The following is a 19,130-nucleotide window of genomic DNA, read 5'->3' on the forward strand; positions in this document are numbered from 1 at the left end:
CGTTCCACGACCAGGACGGAATCCGCATTGTTCCTCCTCAATCTGAGGTTCGACAATCGGCCTGACCCTCCTTTCGAGTACCTTGGAGTAAACTTTCCCGGGGAGGCTGAGTAGTGTGATGCCTCTGTAATTGGCACACACCCTCTGATCCCCCTTTTTAAAAAGGGGAACCACCACCCCGGTCTGCCACTCCTTCGGTACCGTTTCCGACTTCCACGCAATGTTGATGAGACGTGTCAACCATGACAGTCCCTCAACACCCAGAGCCTTCAGCATTTCCGGGCGGATCTCATCCACCCCCGGGGCTTTGCCACTGTGGAGTTGTTTGACGACCTCAGTGACCTCCCCCCGGGAGATTGGTGTTGATCCCCCGTCATACTCCAGCTCTGCCTCTAACATAAAGGGCGGAGTTGTCGGGTTCAGGAGTTCCTCAAAGTGTTCCTTCCAACGCCCTAACACTCCATCAGTTGAGGTCAACAACGTCCCATCCTTACTGTACACAGCTTGGATGGTTCCCTGCTTCCCCCTCCTGAGGTGTCGGACAGTTTTCCAGAACAACTTTGGTGCCGCCCGAAAGTCCTTCTCCATGTCTTCTCCGAACTTCTCCCACACCCGCTGCTTTGCCTCGGCCACGGATGAGGCTGCTGCCCTTCGGGCCTGTCGGTACCTTGCAACTGCCTCGGGAGTCCCCCGGGATAACAAATCCCCGAAGGCCTCCTTCTTCAGTCGGACGGCTTCCCTGACCACCGGTGTCCACCAGGAGGTTCGAGGGTTACCGCCCCTTGAGGCACCTAGGACCTTGAGACCACAGCTCCCCGCCGCGGCTTCGGCAATAGAGGCTTTGAACACCGACCACTCTGGTTCAATGTCCCCAACCTCCACAGGAATGCACGAAAAGCTCCGCCGGAGGTGCGAGTTGAAGGCCTCCTGAACTTGGGCCTCCTCCAGACGTTCCCAGTTCACCCGAACTACACTTTGGGCTGACCAGGTCTATCCAGAGGCTTCCCCCGCCACTCGACCCAACTCACCACCAGATGGTGATCAGTTGACAACTCCGCCCCTCTCTTTACCCGAGTGTCCAAAACATACGGCCTCAGGTCCGATGATACGATAACGAAATCGATCATGGACCTTCTGCCTAGGGTGCTCTGGTACCACGTACACTTATGAGCATCCTTATGTTCGAACATGGTGTTTGTTATGGCCAATCCATGACTAGCACAGAAGTCCAGTAACAAACCACCACTCCGGTTCAGATCAGGGGGGCCGTTCCTCCCAATCACGCCCCTCCAAGTGTCTCCATCATTGCCCACATGTGCGTTGAAGTCTCCCAGCAAGATTAAAGAGTCCCCTTCAGGAGCCCCATACAGGACTCTTTCCAGGGTCTCCAAGAAGGCCGTATACTCTGAACTGCTGTTGGGTGCATAAGCACACACAACAGTCAGAGTTTTCCCCCCCATAACCCGCAGGCGTAGGGAGGCGACCCTCTCGTCCACTGGGGTAAACTCCAACAACGAAGCACCTAACCGGGGACTTGTGAGTTTCCCCACACCCGCCCGGCGCCTCACACCTTGAGCAACTCCGGAGAAGAATAGAGTCCAACCCCTATCCAGAAGTAAGGTTCCAGAGCCGACGCTGTGCGTAGAGGTGAGCCCAACCAGATCCAACTGGTACCGCTCCACCTCCCGCACAAGCTCCGGCTCCTTCCCCCCCAGAGAGGTGACGTTCCACGTCCCCAAAGCCAGCTTCTGCCGCCTGGGTCTGGTCCGTCGAGACCCTCCGCTTTCACTTCCACCCTTCTGGCAGCGCACCCGACCCCATCGTTGTTTCCCGTAGGTGGTGGGCCCGCGGGAGGGAGAAGCGGAGGTGTTGCCCACGTTGCCTTTTCGGGCTGGGCCCGGCCGGGCTCCGTGGCAAGCCCGGCCACCAGACGCTCGTCGACGAGTCCTCCTTCTGGGCCTGGCTCCAGAAAGGGACCCCGGGCTTCCTCCGGGCCGGGTATCCTCACTTCTTGGTTTTTCTTTCATGAGGTCTTTTGAACCAATCTTAGTCTGGCCCCTTGCCTGAGACCAATTTGCCATGGGAGACCCTACCAGGAACACAAGGTTCCAGACAACACAGCCCCCAGGTTCATCAGGGCACACAAACCTCTCTACCACGGTAAGGTGCTGGTTCTTCAGAGAGGTTAAGATATACAGTGCAAGATAAACCCACAGTTTAATTTTCCAAATGGTTTTGGCTTATAAGAGAGAGCACTTTTCAGAAAGTGTTTTACCTCCACCAAGACTTTATTAACAAAACAAAAAAATACCCAAAACTGGTACTCTTGGGTTTCTTTCCCAAGCAGTATTGAGAAGAAAATCAATACTGCTCTCATATTTGCAGAGGATTGAATTAATAATTTACGCCTTTACTGTTCATATCTTAAACTTATTTAACAGCATATGCTTTTCTGGTGTAAAACAAGATATGACATAAGAGATGATGTATAAAGATAACTTGATACAATGTTGGAGATGGGACCCCATTCCCCCATTAAGCCAAACATGTCTGAACTTCGAGAATAAAATGACCCAGATGTTCCACTGATCTTCTGCATTCTTGAAGCCCATAGCACATATAGGACCTTATGAGTTAAAGCATTACATTTAATGTTCACACAGGGTAGTACAAATAAATGATCCCCTGGTTTAGAGACGTCTCTCCCTATGAAGTCAAGCCAATGTGAAAAGTCTACATTTAAGGCCCGTCCACTTTGAAATGGCCCAATAACATGCACTTTATGTAAATCCTGTTATAACTAAACACTGCTCAAACATTCACAAGGGAATACGTTGCAGTACGAAGATGTATGGCTTGCGTTTCACTCGGAATACAGCCAAAAAAGGTTTACTTTGCTTAAACTTTCACAACTATTTTACACTTTACTGTTGTTGTACACAAGATACTGTATAAGGTGTTCATTTGTTAACATGTGCTGTATGTTAGCATATTTCCTTACATTTGGATTCAAGATTCAAAGGTTTATTGTCATAACTTATACACATATGGCGTAATTATATAATGTATGAAAAACTTAGATTGCAGGTTCCTCAACAGTGCAATTACAAGTCAGAGCCAGGCTCAGTGTTTCTCCCTTTTTCCAGTCTTTTTGCTAAGCTAATTTAAGAAATGCTGGCTGTAGCGTCATATACTTTTCTAGAAGAGTTGCTGGAAAACAAATAAGGATATTTCCCAAAATAATAATATTTGTATGTATTTATTAAAAGTCATCACAAAAGTTATAACATTTGTTTTATTAAAACACGATTTTTCATTTTGAACTGATTGGACAGATCAACAGAACATTGAATGAAAATAAAATCACCTTGTTGGCGCAGTAATGCAATATAATTCAATAAAGATCTTCCCTACCTTTTCTCTACATACACCACCTGCAATATTTAGTCCCTTCCTTACATCCTCTTCCTCTTCCTGTCAGATGACGAGTCAGACTCCGAGGCTGCTGAGTTTGACCTGGGCACCAAGATCAAGACGCCCAAGGACACCATGCTGGAGGAGCTCTCTTTGAACACAAACAAGGGCTCCAAGATGTTCAGGATGAGACAGCAAAGAGTCGAGAAGTTCATCGTGACCACCATGAACAAGGTAAGAATGAATAATAGAATGGGAGGTTGTGTTTGTGAACACTAGTTTGTGTGTATAGATCTTTACGGAGCAGAATAATGATTTTCCTTTTTTTTGTCTTCCAGCAGAATCTCGAGAACATGTTGATGTGCCCCCCTCCTGTCCCACCAAAGCCTGATGTAACAAAGGAAGAAGGTGGGGTCAAAGATTATTATACGTTTTTTTCAGTGTTTCTTTCTGTTAAGATTTTGCATTAAATCTCCCTGCTTCTCCCCTCCTGCATGTTTTCAGTCGTAGAAGAGGTATTGGATGAGAAAGCAGAGAAGGAGAAGAGAAGGAAGCAGTATGTACCCATCTACGTATCGCCATGGGAACGGGCCATGAGGGGCAACGAGGAGCTGAGAGCCACCATGAGGTCTTGCATGCCGGGACCCATCCAAGAGCACCTTGACCTGCCAATGTACAAAAGCTTCAACAGGTAAACACAAACAAACATCACATTTCCTTGTATGCAACACAAAGTAAAATGATGATACCATTGAATTTAACTGACTTGATTTAATTTGTCCATAGTTGTTTTGCGTTAGCCTATAAGTAAAAAAAAAATTGGCTATACAGTATATAAAATGTGTCAGTCAGCCTGGTCTCCTACAAATACTTTCCCACACAACAAAACTGAATTGTAAATAACATTTCAAAGGAAACATATTTTCTCCTGTATTAGGCTTGTTTTTGGTGTATCACAAATAAGTTTCCTGTCAATGTAAAAAAATCACAGACGTACCCAACAAACATTATTTTAGTTTCAAACCATCCTTTACTTAAGATCAATCTTGGAACCTTAGGGATATATTTGTATGTTTTACAAACGGTTTTTAAACTAATAAAAAGCTAAATGAATACCATTACGGCAATGCTTTCCGCCTCTTGTAATGTTTTGAGTAATTTCACTTCAGTAACTTTGTGTTTAAACGCGCAACAGAGAAGATACATTTTCTTTGAATTGAAATTGAAATTCCATTGTTCTCATGACACATAGTTGGTTAAGTAGATCATCCCTGCAACCTGCAAACAATGTGTAACATTGAAACTATAGGTTACTTACGTAACCCCAGCTTTCAGAGTAACATGAAGTGAGATGTCTCACTATGGGATGCGCCTCATCGCGGAGCAAACAGAAGCATCAATCTCATTGCGCCAATCTTGATTGGCTGGTGATCTTGACGTCAGCGTCAGGGGAAATCACCCCCTATAAGTAGCTTGCGCCACAACGCATGCGTCATTCAAAATAAGCACCTCTTCTCGCTTCACCATAGCAAGGAGGGCCGTCTGGTGAGACATCTCACTTCATGTTACTCTTCATTCATAACACTCCGTTCGATGTCTCACTATGAGATATTGTAGCTCCCGTATTGCCAGACGAGCTTATCTCGAAAATCACCGATCAACCAGAATTTAACAGGTAGAGTCCCGACTCAACAAGGTGCCCAGCACTGCTCGGGCCACGCTTGGAGCGGAGACGTCTAGCCTGTAAAAGCGGACAAAAGTGAGCGGCGAGGACCAGCTCGCCGCTGCACAGATGTCTTGGATGGAAACACCCTTGAACAAAGCCCAGGATGTAGCCAGGCCCCGAGTCGAGTGAGCCCGCAGACCCGAAGGTGCTTGCAAATTCTGACTCGTATAGGCCAAAGCAATTGCCTCCACAATCCAGTGGGAGAGCCGTTGCTTAGTAACAGGCTTGCCCTTGTGAGGGTTAGCCCAGGACACGAAGAGTTGGTCATTAAGACGAATCTCTTTTGATCTGACCATATATGTGTGTAAAGCCCGGACTGGACACAACAGATCCTGCTGCTGCTCCCCGGAGGAAACCAGCTGCGGAGGAAATGCCTCAATGTCAATTGGGGTACACGAACCAACCACCTTTGGTGTAAAGGCAGGGTTGGGCTTCAACAACACTCTCGTTTGCCCTGGGGCGAACTGAGTGCATGAGGGATGTACAGACAGTGCATGGATATCGCTGACCCGTTTAGCGGATGCCAGGGCCAGTAACAGCACTGTCTTGAGTGACAGATGTTTCATGTCAGCTCCTTCCAGGGGTTCAAATGGGGTCATTCTGAGCCCATTTAAAACCACTGCCAGGTCCCATAAGGGCACCAGCGACCTGGAAACAGGGAGGAGCCTGCGAGCTCCCTTCATAAAACGGCAAACCAAAGGATGTTTTTCCTTGTACGATGTGAGGGTCTAAGGACAGAGGGTGTCGTATTGTCATACTGATATTCTGTACACACTGTGAAGACCACTGAGACAAATGTAACATTTGTGATATTGGGCTATATAAATAAACATTGATTGATTGATTGATTGATGTTGGCTAGCCGTCTTACCCTCAAAGCCCACATGGCATGCAGCAATAGCAGCCAGGTACACCTTGATCGTGGAGAAAGCTCTGTGTTTATCGATTAAGTCCTGTAGAAATGATAAAATCACCCCGACAGGACATTGAAAAGAGATGTGTCCTTCTTGAAGGCACCACTCCTCAAACACCCTCCACTTACAGTCGTAAAGAGACCTGGTGGAGGAAGCTCTCGCACTCTGAATAGTGTTTATCACCTTCTGAGGGAGTCCCACTGTATTCAGATTGTACCACTCACGGGTCAGGCACATAGTGCCCCGCGCTCTGGACGTGGGTGAAGGATCGCCCCCCGCCCCCCCCCCCCCCCCCCCCCCCGCTTGAGACAATCTGTCCCTGCGTGGTGGGGGCTGCCATGGCTGCCCGGCGTGCCCGCACAACAGCTGATATATCTCCGCCAGCCCGTATGTTGCGGGCTAGGGCGGAAACATCAGAGTAAGTGTGTGGCGTTGCTCCTTCACTCTGGCCAGAGTTGGGGGTAACAGAGCCAGGGGTGGGAACGCGTACAGAGGAGCCGGAGGTCAATCGTGTACGAGTGCGTCCCCGCCTAACAGTGCGTTTAAATCGTGCATTAAAGAGAACAGCTGTCATTGAGCATTTTTTCTTTATGCGAACAGACTTACGGCCCGTCTACACTACAGCGTCGAAAGCTCCAATCTGCTCCAATCTGCCCATTCACTTTCAATGGGGTGACGTCACGTAGCCGCGCTTTTTCGCTGAACTGAATTGTGGGTAGCAGAGCGAGGCGTCTCAGGCGTCTCAGGCGACAGAAGTTGAACAATGTTCAACTTCTGTCGCCTGAGACGCCGGAGTAGCCAGCGCCAGCCAATCAAATCCCATTTCCCAAAATCTGACAGCTGAAGCCGTAGCCAATCAAACCGCGTCTAAGCTGGGAGAGATATCCCGCCGTTCATTTCTATATTTCAAAAAAAGTCGGAGGAGAAACTAACTATCGCCGTAGCGAATCACCCGGTTTTGTATGACCAGACCCTCTTCACCTACCGGGATACAAACCGGAGGAACCAGGCATGGAGGGAGGTGGCAGAGACAGTGGGTGAAACTGGTAGGTTTTCGCCTGTTTGGGGAGTTTATATATATATTGCTCGCATAAAATCCCCGGGGTTTTTTGCTTTTTATGTCGGGGGCGGGAGATTCATGTGATTGGTTGTTGGCCGTGTTGCTTGAATAAAATCCCCAAGCTCCAGACACGCCCAGCTCCAAGCTATTTTTGAAGCTGTAGTGTGGACGCTCCGTTAACGCGGCTCTGCCGTAACGGCCCGTCCACACAGCGGCTGACGCTTGCCGGCGGGCGTGTCTGAAACTCGACCAACAACCAATCACATGAATCTCCCGCCCCTGACACACAAGCAGCGGTTTGATTGGCTAGAGCTTGTACTGGCATATGATTCGATTGGCTGACGCCTCTGCCGAGGCGTCAACGCACGCCGCTGTGTGGACGGGCCGTAACACACCCACAGCGGACTCACGATCCTTGGATGTGGAGTCCAGTCTGCATAGAGTGGTGCACCTCTGGACAGTAGTTCTCTCTCTGGGCTTGGGAAAACAGATAAAGTATAACTGTTTTGAGAAGCCCAGGCAGATGTCGTGAGTATCTCCTGCTGTATGCTCCTTAGAGCCAGCTGACATGTCACGCTTACGGCTCCAGCCGGCACAGCGCATGCGCGTGACGGTGGTGCCTTCACAGCTCCAGCCGGCACTGTGCATGCGTGTGACGGTGGTGCCCTTAAAGCCCCAGCCGGCAATAATCTGCCTTTTGAGAGATGCCGTAGCTGCTCTCAAAAGGGGAAGAATTGGCTGTTTATTGGTTTTATTGATTTTCTTTTCATTGTTTTGAGCTGTGCCCTCGGCCTGAAGCCTGGATGCGTCAGCGGCAAATGTTTTATGACAGAGGAATCAATCAGCATGTGACATGTGTTTGTGCGGACTTGAGGATGGTGTTTAGGCATCTCTCGAGGCGGCGGGAACACATTCACGGAGGGGAGAAGGAGGGGCTGTCACGCCGCTTCGCTTCTTCCTCGACTGCTGGCCGAAATTCTGGGTTGGCTGAGCCTGAGCTGAAGCCGGAACCGGAGATTTTCTCCGCCAACTTGCCCTTGTGGGGGTGGGCTGCGACCTCTGCTTGACCGGTGCTTTGAATCGGGCAGAGTTCGCTTGGGTGAAGGACTGCTGCTGCGAGGGCAGCAGCTGGACCCTTCGAGGGAGGCAGAGGTGGAGTGCCTCGTCCTCCTTCTTCTTCGTCTCGCACCTCCTTTGCATGGAGGCGAGAGCAGAGTCGAAAATTCCCTCGGGAACGATGGGCATATCCAGCATATCTTCCCTTTCTCGGTCAGGGAGGTTGGTGAGGTTGAGCCATCTCGTTCTTTCCTGCACCACCATGATCCCCATGACTTTGCCCGTGGCCTGGACGGCGCAGCGCTGGACACGGAGGCAAATGTCCGTGACTGCTGCCATCTCGTCCAGAGTGGCTGCTCCCGGGCTACCCAACAGGTCCTCGCAGAGCTCCGCTTGGTAGGCGGTTAGCAGCGAGGACACGTTCAGGAATCAGTGGAATCAGCTTCCAGTTTGTGTTCGGGCGGCAGACACCCTATCCGTTTTTAAGAGTGCACTTAAGACCTTCCTTTTTGATAAAGCTTATAGTTAGGGCTGATTAGATTCAGCCCCTAGTTTTGCTGATATAGGCTTAGTTTGTCGGGGGACATCTTACTTCTTCCTTCTCTCTGTCTATACCTGTGTACTCTCATGTTCCGATTAACCCAGCTTCCCCAAATGTCTTTCTTTTTGGTGTCTATATACGCTGGGATCCGGAGTCATGGATGATCCTGCGGTCCTGTGTCCTGGATCGCGAGCCCTGGATCGCGAGTCGTGGCTGTGGTCCTGGATCATCGGTCCTGGATGGATATCCTCGTGGATTCATCTTCCTATTATACACACATGCATTTCCAAACATCTGGACTACCTATGTTGCAAATGTATTATCTTTTCGATTTACACACGGCATCTATTGCACCTCTGTCCGTCCTGGGAGAGGGATCCCTCCTCTGTTGCTCTCCCTGAGGTTTCTCCCATTTTTCCCTTTAAACTGGGTTTTCTTCGGAAGTTTTTCCTTGTACGATGTGAGGGTCTAAGGACAGAGGGTGTCGTATTGTCATACTGATATTCTGTACACACTGTGAAGACCACTGAGACAAATGTAACATTTGTGATATTGGGCTATATAAATAAACATTGATTGATTGATTGATTCAGGGCCCTGGCGGACAGCGCTGCAGCTTTATAGGACTTTTCAGTCATTGTGGACTGAAAGCGGTCCGCCTTTGCTGGCAGCGTGGGGTTCCTGCTCGGTGAGGGGTTCCATGGGCGGTATGCGGAGCAGGCCGAGCCTCTCCATTCCATCGCAATCCAGGGAGGAGGCACCCTGGATTGGGACCTTGTTGCTGAAGGGCCGGTCTCTCCACGAGACCGACACTTCATCCAACATTTCCGGAAACACCGGGGTTGCCTCCCTTTGCCCACTGTTTGGGAAAGATGCTTCCCCTCGTAGCGGGACCTGGAGGTCTCCTTGGCCATTTCAGGCCACGGAACGTTGAGTCTGACCTGCAGGCCGTGTTTGCACACGGCCTGCAGGTCCATGCTCAGACCGGGCGAAGCTGGTGTGCTGTCGCCCGGGAGAGTAGCCCTCGCTCCAGGCTTTGCAGCCTGGGCCGATGACATGAAGGTGTCCTCTTCTTGGTCATCCGACTCGGACAGGAGGAACGCCAGGGCGTCCCCCTCCTCCCCCTCCTCATAGTCCAACTCGAGGACATCCTCCGCGGGTGAGACCATGGTGAGGTCCAACCGGGAGCCCCAGCTTGGTAAAGCTGGGGTTTTACCAAGCTGGGGTTCCCGCGTGTCTTGTCGTCACCGGGTCCCGGCCTGTCAGGCCGCGGGATTCCGGTTCTGAGGCCATCGCTGACAATGAGCCCCAGACCGACACAGAGAGGGGTTTGCTCTCTGTGGCAGACGCCCCCGTGTCTTGACTGCCGGCCGGCGGGTCCATGGACATGGGGGGGTCCTGTTCCGACAGGCTAGCTTGTCTCGCTAGCCATCGGCGGAGGCTCTTGACAGTGAAGCGGACACAATGTCCGCATGAGCCGGGGTTGTCGATAGCGCCTCGGGCGTGTTCCAGCTCGAGGCAGGACGAACAGACCTGGTGTGTGTCTGTGCCTGAGATCTTCAACCCGCAGCCGCAGAGTCGAGCCACCGAGTCCCTGACTCCTCTGGTGTGAGGGAGAGGGGCGTCCATCTTTGTCGCCTCGTGGCGTGGAGAGGGCCCGCTCTCGACAGGTGGGACGGGAAAAAAAGGTATTACCACCTTGTCCTTAATCCGGGGAAAGAGGACGGTGTGGGTCTTTTAATCCCGGAGAATACTGACTGGTGTGGCAGTATGCTCCTCTTTTAATCCTTTTCCCCTCTGTGGGGAAGAGAAAAGAAAAAACTTCCTCGCTGCCGTGGTGTCGGTAGAGAGGGAGCGAGGTCGGACCTACCTTACTTTCTCGTAGAGAAGGGCGAGGTCGATTTTTTCCCAAGTAGTAACGGCGTTAGTAATACCGTCTTCCTGCGAAGCAGAAGGAGTAGCCGGCTAGCGCCCGTCGACCAAAATGGTATTTTGGGTTCAGTCTGTGGACAGTGAAGCTTGCCTGGCTACTGTGAGATGTGCTCTGAAGCGAGAAGAGGTGTTTGAATGACGCATGCGTCGTGGCGCAAGCTACTTATAGGGGGTGATTTCCCCTGACGCTGACGTCAAGATCACCAGCCAATCAGGATTGGCGCAATGAGATTGATGCTTCTGTTTGCTCCGCGATGAGGCGCATCCCATAGTGAGACATCGAACGGAGTGTTATGAATGAGAACTTCACGTCATTTGTAATCAAATTACGTTACATGTTCTGTATGTTGTGTGTTATCTTTCCTGGTCTTCCCTTCTTGCTCCCTAACTTCCTGTATCTCCTTGTTCTCTTTCCCAAGGACCGCGCTGCCATTTGGCGGCGTAGACAAGGTGTCCAAGACGTTGACCTTCGAACTCCCACAGTTCAATGATGGCACAGACGAGATGGAGCCTTTGCCCGGCCAGCAGGGGGACATGCGCACACGGCCCTCATTCAACCGCACGCCCATTGGATGGATCTGCAGTGAGGACAACTCAAACCTCCACATGGACATGGACATCATCCCCTTCGATGAGACAGACGACCTGTGAACACGCATGCACACATACATGCACTGGAACTCATACACACACATGAAGAAAACACCCTCACATGAGTGAATAAATGAGAACATTAGGCACAGTTTATAATTGACACCACATGACTGACGACATGATGATTGGTAGGACTACTAAAAAAAACAAAACTTAAAAAACGACTTGATGGAAAATGACTTAGAATCTCCCATATGTGTGCTTTCTAATCCCATCATCTCCAACCATGATTGAGTCTTACCCACATCTAGCATGCTGTGAACCGATGTAAGACCTGTGTGAATAGGTACAGATGAGTACTCTGCACTCTTAAAACAATGTATTTAGGCAATAAAGTCCCCTTTACAAAAGGTCTGTCTGCTTCTCATTTCAACACTGTGCAAGTCCTGGACTTGTTGAAGTGTTACTCAAAAGTCCTGATTATTAAAAAAAAAACAAAGAACTTTACAACATCATTTTGGAAAATAAATCTGATCTGAATTCTTTGTTTTACTCATTGTCAAAGGTCTACAATAAATGAATAAAGTAGAGGCTTAGGTCCCAAAGTAAGTAAGCAAGAGCCAGGAAAAATCTAAAAACCTTTCTTTATGTGGGTTTTTTAACCCACATAAAGAATATACAAAATGTCTAAAATAGAAAAATTCTCATCCAACTTTTACCAAGAAAACAAATAAGGGGATTTCCCCAAAAGGTTTCTATTTCTGTAAATGCCTATAAGATGACCTTCTCTGTGAAAAGTAGTGTGACAGTAAACTTGTGCTGGAAGATCTCCAATGAAAGGAAGTAAACAGGTGTTCTCCATGTTTCTGACAGCAGGTTACATCTGACTGTGGAGGTGTGTGAGAGAACCAAACAAATGGGGTTAATGCTCCTGTAACACTGAATGTGGACCCCACCTGCGGCCCCTCTCCAAAGAAAATGTCATGATGACACCATTGGTGATATGTTTGCAGCAAAGACTGTAATGTATTGTAAGTCGCTTTGGATAAAAGCGTCAGCTAAATGCAATGTAATGTAATGTAACTTGATGTTGAGAAAACAATAACCAGATTTAAAAATTGTATTGAATGAAAATGTAACCAAGTCACTGACACAAATATTACTAAAACAAACATCACTTAAGGTATTTGTTGTTGTTGTTGTTGTTGTTGTTGTTGTTGTTGTACAGTATAGGGAATTCAATTCAATACCTTTAGCAGTAGGTTCCACATGAAGACATAATCAACAGAACAACAAAAGGCAAAAATTACAGGGATTACAATTTACATATCTATCCACATGTACAGGTACCAACAGCATCTGATTTTGTAGCATCCAACCAAGCTTTAAAAACATGTAGTGGTACCAGATTGGTAATTTTCCATTCTTTTTGCAGACTGTTCCAAGTTAGTGGAGCTGCACATCTAAAAGCTTTCTTCCCAAGACAGTCCTAGCACTTGGCACATTTAATAAAACCACAGCATGCGATCTCAGGCAACTACTTTCAATTCGCCGTGAGATCAGGGAGATGGTATAAGATGATGATATAAGATGGTAGTTTATCCAACATGGCTTTGTAAATGAAAATGTACCAGTGACTGAGCCTCCGTACAGTAAGTGATGGAATGAGTTGATACTAAAATTGTTGAAAACTTGATGACTCTCTTTGTTTCTTTGTCCCCCCTCAATAAAATAACTCCTCCCACCCAGGTATAATTAGTCTAGAACTGCCACTGATTGTCCCTATCAAAAATAAATAAATAAAATCAAATACGGGATGACATCATCCTACTGCTCTTTTCGCCTCTCGCCCAGGAGACGGCGGCATCGGGCTGAGTGAGCCAACGGGACTCTGGTAAAACTGCTACGTCACACCACACACACTCTTATGAAGATGGCACGGTATCGCGAGAGCGGCGTGCCGCGACCGCAGCGATGGATGGCGCTGGTGGGGGCTGCACGCGCCCACGGCTCGCCCTCTCTCGCGTTAAATCACACCGTAGGACAGGGGAGCGGACGTAGACTGGCAGCGACAGCACACGGGGTGAGTAAAAAGAAAACACTCGCATTGAATGGACTACATCACTGATAGAGGACAGGGGGACGCGCGTGTGACCGGACACCATCGGTAGGTGTGTGAGTGAGGTTCTGGGGGGGTGTCAGCCAGTTGTTATCCTCAACAGATGTGACAGTCTCACAGTGTGGCTGTCACCTTCTTCTCCGGTGTGATTCCTCCCATCAGCAGCAGCACTTGCAGCGTTGTCTCCCTGTATTAGGTTTTCCTCCACCTTTCTATTGTCACTTGTAGGTTTTTATTGTGTCAGGTGGTCTCGGGTCGGTAATTCTCCTCTACGCAGCAACCCCCCCTCGTGCTGCACGCCGCTTGCCACTTTAACGGACACACGCAGCCCTTCCCCTTTAACTTCACCCTGTCGCCACAGTCCCGGTTCGTTTCCCACACACTGACATGTGTTAATGTTACCCTCCCGTACAACCGCTAACATGCCGCCTCTGTGCGCGTGGCTGATGCCCTGTAGCCTACTTGGTGAACTGTGGACTTGTTGATGGATGGCCGCGAGAGAGACCGAGGCGGATTCACGCGCCACTGTCATCGCTCCCGGGGTTGCCGCTATTGATTTATCGTTGCGGTTCGATCCGCCTGATTGATGACTTTGGCCCCTCACCGGGCCCGCATCACCGGCACTCCATTGTGGCGTCACATTAGCGATGGTGATAGAGCACTCACGCACGTGAATACTTATCCAAAAAGAGGGAACATAGGGCACCCCATCATTGAGTGGGAGTATCTGCTTTTTTGTTTTGGATACTTGTGAGGATATTGGATTGACTTTCAGTGATTTAGTTAAAGGCTTATCCTATCCTTTACTACTATACTTAAACCAAACAACCCTTAAATCATAACCCTAAAATCCTAATCTTTCAGAGACTACAGGGCTGTCCTTGAGTCAACTATAATGTATACAATTTGGTTGCTCCTAAACCAAGTTTCTCCAATAAATACTCAAGCACCACTATACATATTGTTGATTCGGAGATGTGCACATATAGGAAGTCAGTATGAAGAATGCCCCAAAAAATGAATAAATGTAGTCGACTAAAGCAACCAGTTAGCTAGACAACTCATTGACCCAGAGGGGGAAGCCCTAGTTGCCATAGTGAAGCATTTTATCTTCACATGGGAGAAAAAGGAGGCTGGAAAGGTCTATTTGGCCACAGCATGAAAACACACACAGCGTCCCCCTTTAAACTCAGCTGAAATGTCGCCTTGGCATTTCAGGTGGATTTATCATCAATTTCAGTTTTTGGAGATTGAGTTTTGCTCTGTGTACTTTTGTTGTTGTTTCCATTATATAATGTGTGTGTGTGTGTGTGTGTGTGTGTGTGTGTGTGTGTGTGTGTGTGTGTGTGTGTGTGTGTGTGTGTGTGTGTGTGTGTGCTTATCTGCTGCCTCCAAATGTTGCAATACCCCACTCACCCTTTTTGATCTGAAAATCACTGGCTCATGGCCCATATTTGCACTATATTTAACTATGCCTTTTATATATTGTTCTGTTTCCATATTGTATAAACTTTCATTGTAGCTTGTATTAGTGTCTTATATCTTGTATAAGTGGGGATGTCCTGAGGGAACCCCACTTTACCTTTTATACAATTGTTTGTCCTGAGGTAACCACAGTGCCAGTAAAGCGTGACTTTTGACAGCAATTCTCCTAGGGGGGGTTTCCACTGGCATTATTGAAATACTCAAACCAATCATATGTGATGATGTATGTCGCTCTGGAGGACAGCTTGACACTTGATAGGAACATCCTCAGAGCTGAGGAGGAAGATCTGTGCTCGGGATTTGACTTCCTGTCTATTTTTAGGCTGTTTATTCATCAGTTTTCTGACTATGTGATTGCTTATCCTTTAAGATTACTTCTTGTGTATCTGTGTTGATCTGTGATAAGCAATCAATCTCACGATCTCATTGACTTATTGCACATGTTTGCAGGCATCATGCTGTGAATCAATTGTGTCTAGTACATCTATTTAATTCACTTAATTGGTTTCAATCCCCAGAGTCTTTTCTTTCTAGACGTTTGAATTCATCTATTGTTGACATTTCATTGGGCCCACATGTATGGCATTGTAAGAGGTTTGAGGAACAAGGAAGAGCAGATGAAGTGGTGGTAGAGGATGAAAAAGGAGGAGTGCACGCTCGTATTTCTCCTTTGACCTTTACCGTGCACTGGAGAGCTCTTCCTCTCTTTTTCTCACAGCCGGTCCTCTTGTCGTTGGTTAATCAATCTAATGTCCCACTTATTCCTTTCCTCCCCTTCTACCACCCACCTGTTCTCTTCTCTCCCGTTCCTTTCCTCTTAATTCCCTTTCCAACTTCCCTAATTTCTCTTCTTCTCCATTCTTTTATCTCCCTACTTCCTCTTCCGACCTCTCCTTTCCTGTTTCTCCCTTTCTTTCATTTGTTTTCCTCTCCTTGCCTTTCAATGTCTCTCCTCCTTAAACTGTAAAAACCCCCACATGAGTCTCAACATGTGTCGTAAACAAGGATGGTTACGCAACAGCCTAAATATTAAGCAAATATTCACCCCTCTTCATATTAGCTACTAATAGGATTGGGTGTGCACGTATGCCACGGTGATAATGGGTTGCATCTAGGTTAAAGCGTGTGTGTGTCATGCACGTGCACGTGCATGTGCATGAGTTAAACGCAGGTTTTCACATTTGCACTTTAATGTTACAGAGCGGGGAAATGACCTTGACGCTCGCAAAAAAAAGGATCTGTGCCTCGCTAATATGCTCCCACATGCAGCTGCACGTGTGCCTACTGACACACACACACACACACACACACACACACACACACACACACACACACACACACACACACACACACACACACACACACACACACACACACACACACACACACACACACACACACACACACACACACACACACACACACACACACACACACACACACACACACACAATATCTGGGCTCTCCACATTGTCAACTATGGCTATTTGAAGTTACACATAACCCAGTTACAGGGAAACTAGTGTGTGTGTGTGTGTATGTGTGGCCTAGCATTACTATACTTGTGGGGACCTAAATCTGTTTACATAGTCACGTGTGGGGACTCACCTCCCTTATGGGGACAAAATGGAGGTCCCCATGAGGGGAATCATTAATTTTAGGGTGAAGACTTGGTTAGGTTTAGGGTTAGGGTTAGGGTAAGGTTAAGGTTAAGGTTAAGGGTTAGGCATGTGTTGGTTATGGTTAAGGTTAGGATAAGCCTCCAGGAAATGCATGTAAGTCAATGTCAATGTCCCCTGAAGTGATGTATACATGGTGTGTGTGTGTGTGTGTGTGTGTGTGTGTGTGTGTGTGTGTGTGTGTATAGTTTTTTTGGGAATGAAAGACAGATGAATGGGGAAAGAAGTATAGAGAGTGAATGAGAATGGAAAATAGAGGTCAGTTAAAGAAAGTGAGAGACAAAAGTGAATGGGAGGGTGAGTAAGAAAGGGTAAGTGTAGCCAAAGGGGAAGGAAACAGAGAGCACATGTTTGGTGAAGGAAAAATCCAAACCTTTGTCTTTTACGGGGATGTATAAATAAACTTCTCGCCTTTTCTATTTGCTCAAGTGGGAGGGAGAAGGTGTGAGGGATGTGCGATTGTCCTCAGGGAGAATATCAGCTCTGTGTTGAGCTTGCATGACACAGATGTCTCCGTCAGTAACGCCACACACAGAGGAGCAGGACACTCACATTATAACACAGCGTCATTCACAGCATTTTATTTACATCTGCCATTTTTTTAAATTTCATAATCCCTACTCTCAGCCAAAAGGAATACATACTGTATAGGGTTGTAAAATGCAGAACATATTAGACCAAGTTTTAGTCTTAGTTATAATTTTTGTATTATTGTATTGCTGTAGACCAGGGGTGTCCAAACTTTTTTCACAGAGGGCCACATACAGTAAAATATATGAAGGGCTGGGCCGCTCACTAGAGGTTTATTGCCTCATAAGTTATAAGTTAGGAAAATCAATGAAATGTAGGTAAATGATGGTTGATATTGATACAAAGAAACACACAGCTATCCCTAGGGTTTCAGTTATTGTGTTGGCAGCTTGTTATATACAGTATTGTCATACTGATATTCTGTACACACTGTGAAGACCACTGAGACAAATGTAACATTTGTGATATTGGGCTATATAAATAAACATTGATTGATTGATATAAATTAGTTATTGGGCTTTTTTCTTATCAACTTAGATTTGTTAGAAATGGTTTTAAACTGAAAAGTGGGCCTATTAACACATGAATACTGCTGAGTAATATATGTTTACATATATTAATGAAGTACAACCCAAGACGAGCACAAGTTTAATTTGTGGGCCATATTCCATTATACTTTTACAGTCTGCTGAGGGCCGATTAAAAATGACTTGCGGGCCGGTCCGCATTTGGCCCCGGGCCGTAGTTTGGACACCCCTGCTGTAGACTACAGGGTCTGAAATGGGAACAAAGGAGTCTGTGACCTTTCTTGGAGGTAAAAGTAAAAGGACACATACTTTTCTGTACTTTTATTCTGGTTTGTCTTTCATACTGTAGCTCTGTATTTTGCTCTCATTCTAAAGGGGACATATCATTCAAAACTTTTCTGAAGTACCTTTAAACCCAAAAACGGGAATAAGGTCAGACATTTTTTTTGCATTCTTGACCTCTTGACATTTGAAACTATTAGGCAAAGCAATTTGGAGTCTTGAATTTCAACATCTACAATCCATGACAAACTCCACTAAGGCTTCAGAACAGCTACTTGGTGTCAGCTTCTTGCAAATATACCATTTTAGACAACAAGGGGTGCTTCCAATTGTGCTAACAACAGTTTGGAAAAGATCCTTCTCTGTCTCTCATTTTGCAGGGAAAGATCCTTCCCTGCAAAATGAGATTTTTAAAGATGTGGTTCGCCAGTTTGTTGTGGAACAATTGTTCCAGCCTGCACAGACCCAGACTTTGACCCCATCAAACACCTCTGGGATGAGCTGAAATGAGATGTGAGCCGGTATTGCCCACCGCCAGTGCTCGACCTCAGTAATTCTCTTGTGGCAGAAAGTCCCCGCAGCCAGGTTCCTAAAACTGCAAAGTCTGAGACCAGACCGGTGGCTTTAATATCAGCATTATATTGTTTATGGTTTAGAAATAATGAGTTCAACAATCACACACACACTGCAGGGGTTTAATGGCCTTGTATACCATTATGTCTGGCCATATAGTGTATATTACACAAGTGGTTTCTAACCTTGCGGCTCGGGAGCTCTCAGGGACCTTGGTAAAATATTAGATATATCTTATAGAGTCGGGCAGGGATGACGTATCTTTGTAGGCCGACCCAGAAGTAAGCTGCGCATGGGTTCCTTCGACAAAAAAGCAATGGGATTTCTCCATAGGCTTTTGGAATATTGTAAAAAATAAGGTCTGTGGAACACGAACCTGTTAGATAAATACACGTTTTGTTCAGCCGAATAATATCCACATGTCTACCCTACTTCTATAATTTTCGAATCATAAATTTAATCGCCAGAAGCAAAATGCTGACGTTATGCTATAATCGAACTACAGCCGAGTACAGCAGGGTCGCACGACTTCAACGTCACGCCAACTTAAGATCGATATTCAAAAATACAGATTCTAAATTGTACAAGTTAAAGCGTTTGTTTTAACAGTTTGCAAGAACGCAGGTACTTGCTTTCAAGCAGAACAGGCGCAAAGAAGCGGGAGTGTTTACGAGTTCGGCGTAATGACGTACAACGT

General features: G+C 47.1%; 2 protein-coding genes across 7 annotated transcripts in view; both read left to right on the forward strand.

The window, feature by feature from the left end:
* The window catches only part of myoz1b (myozenin 1b), a 17,676-nt gene extending 6,029 nt beyond the window's left edge, over positions 1-11,647 (forward strand). For 3 of the 4 annotated variants that reach the window (XM_034106914.2, XM_034106913.2, XM_034106916.2), the window contains 4 exons: positions 3,482-3,648; positions 3,753-3,822; positions 3,919-4,105; positions 11,063-11,647. In XM_034106914.2, coding sequence (XP_033962805.1) covers positions 3,482-3,648; positions 3,753-3,822; positions 3,919-4,105; positions 11,063-11,294 — 656 coding nt within the window. In that variant the 3' untranslated portion in view covers positions 11,295-11,647. The remainder of the gene's footprint in view (positions 1-3,481; positions 3,649-3,752; positions 3,823-3,918; positions 4,106-11,062) is intronic. The other variant, XM_034106915.2, reaches the window with a different exon arrangement.
* Positions 11,648-13,224: 1,577 nt separating this feature from the next.
* Positions 13,225-19,130, forward strand: part of usp54b (ubiquitin specific peptidase 54b) — a 63,672-nt gene continuing 57,766 nt past the window's right edge. For 2 of the 3 annotated variants that reach the window (XR_004554088.2, XM_034106874.1), the window contains exon 1: positions 13,225-13,320. The gene's annotated coding sequence lies outside the window, so the exon portion shown is untranslated. Of the gene's footprint in view, positions 13,405-19,130 lie in introns of all 3 variants that reach the window. The other variant, XM_034106876.2, reaches the window with a different exon arrangement.

This window comes from Pseudochaenichthys georgianus, chromosome 19 (assembly GCF_902827115.2).
Source record: "Pseudochaenichthys georgianus chromosome 19, fPseGeo1.2, whole genome shotgun sequence".
In the NCBI taxonomy this organism is placed as follows: Eukaryota; Metazoa; Chordata; class Actinopteri; order Perciformes; family Channichthyidae; genus Pseudochaenichthys; species Pseudochaenichthys georgianus.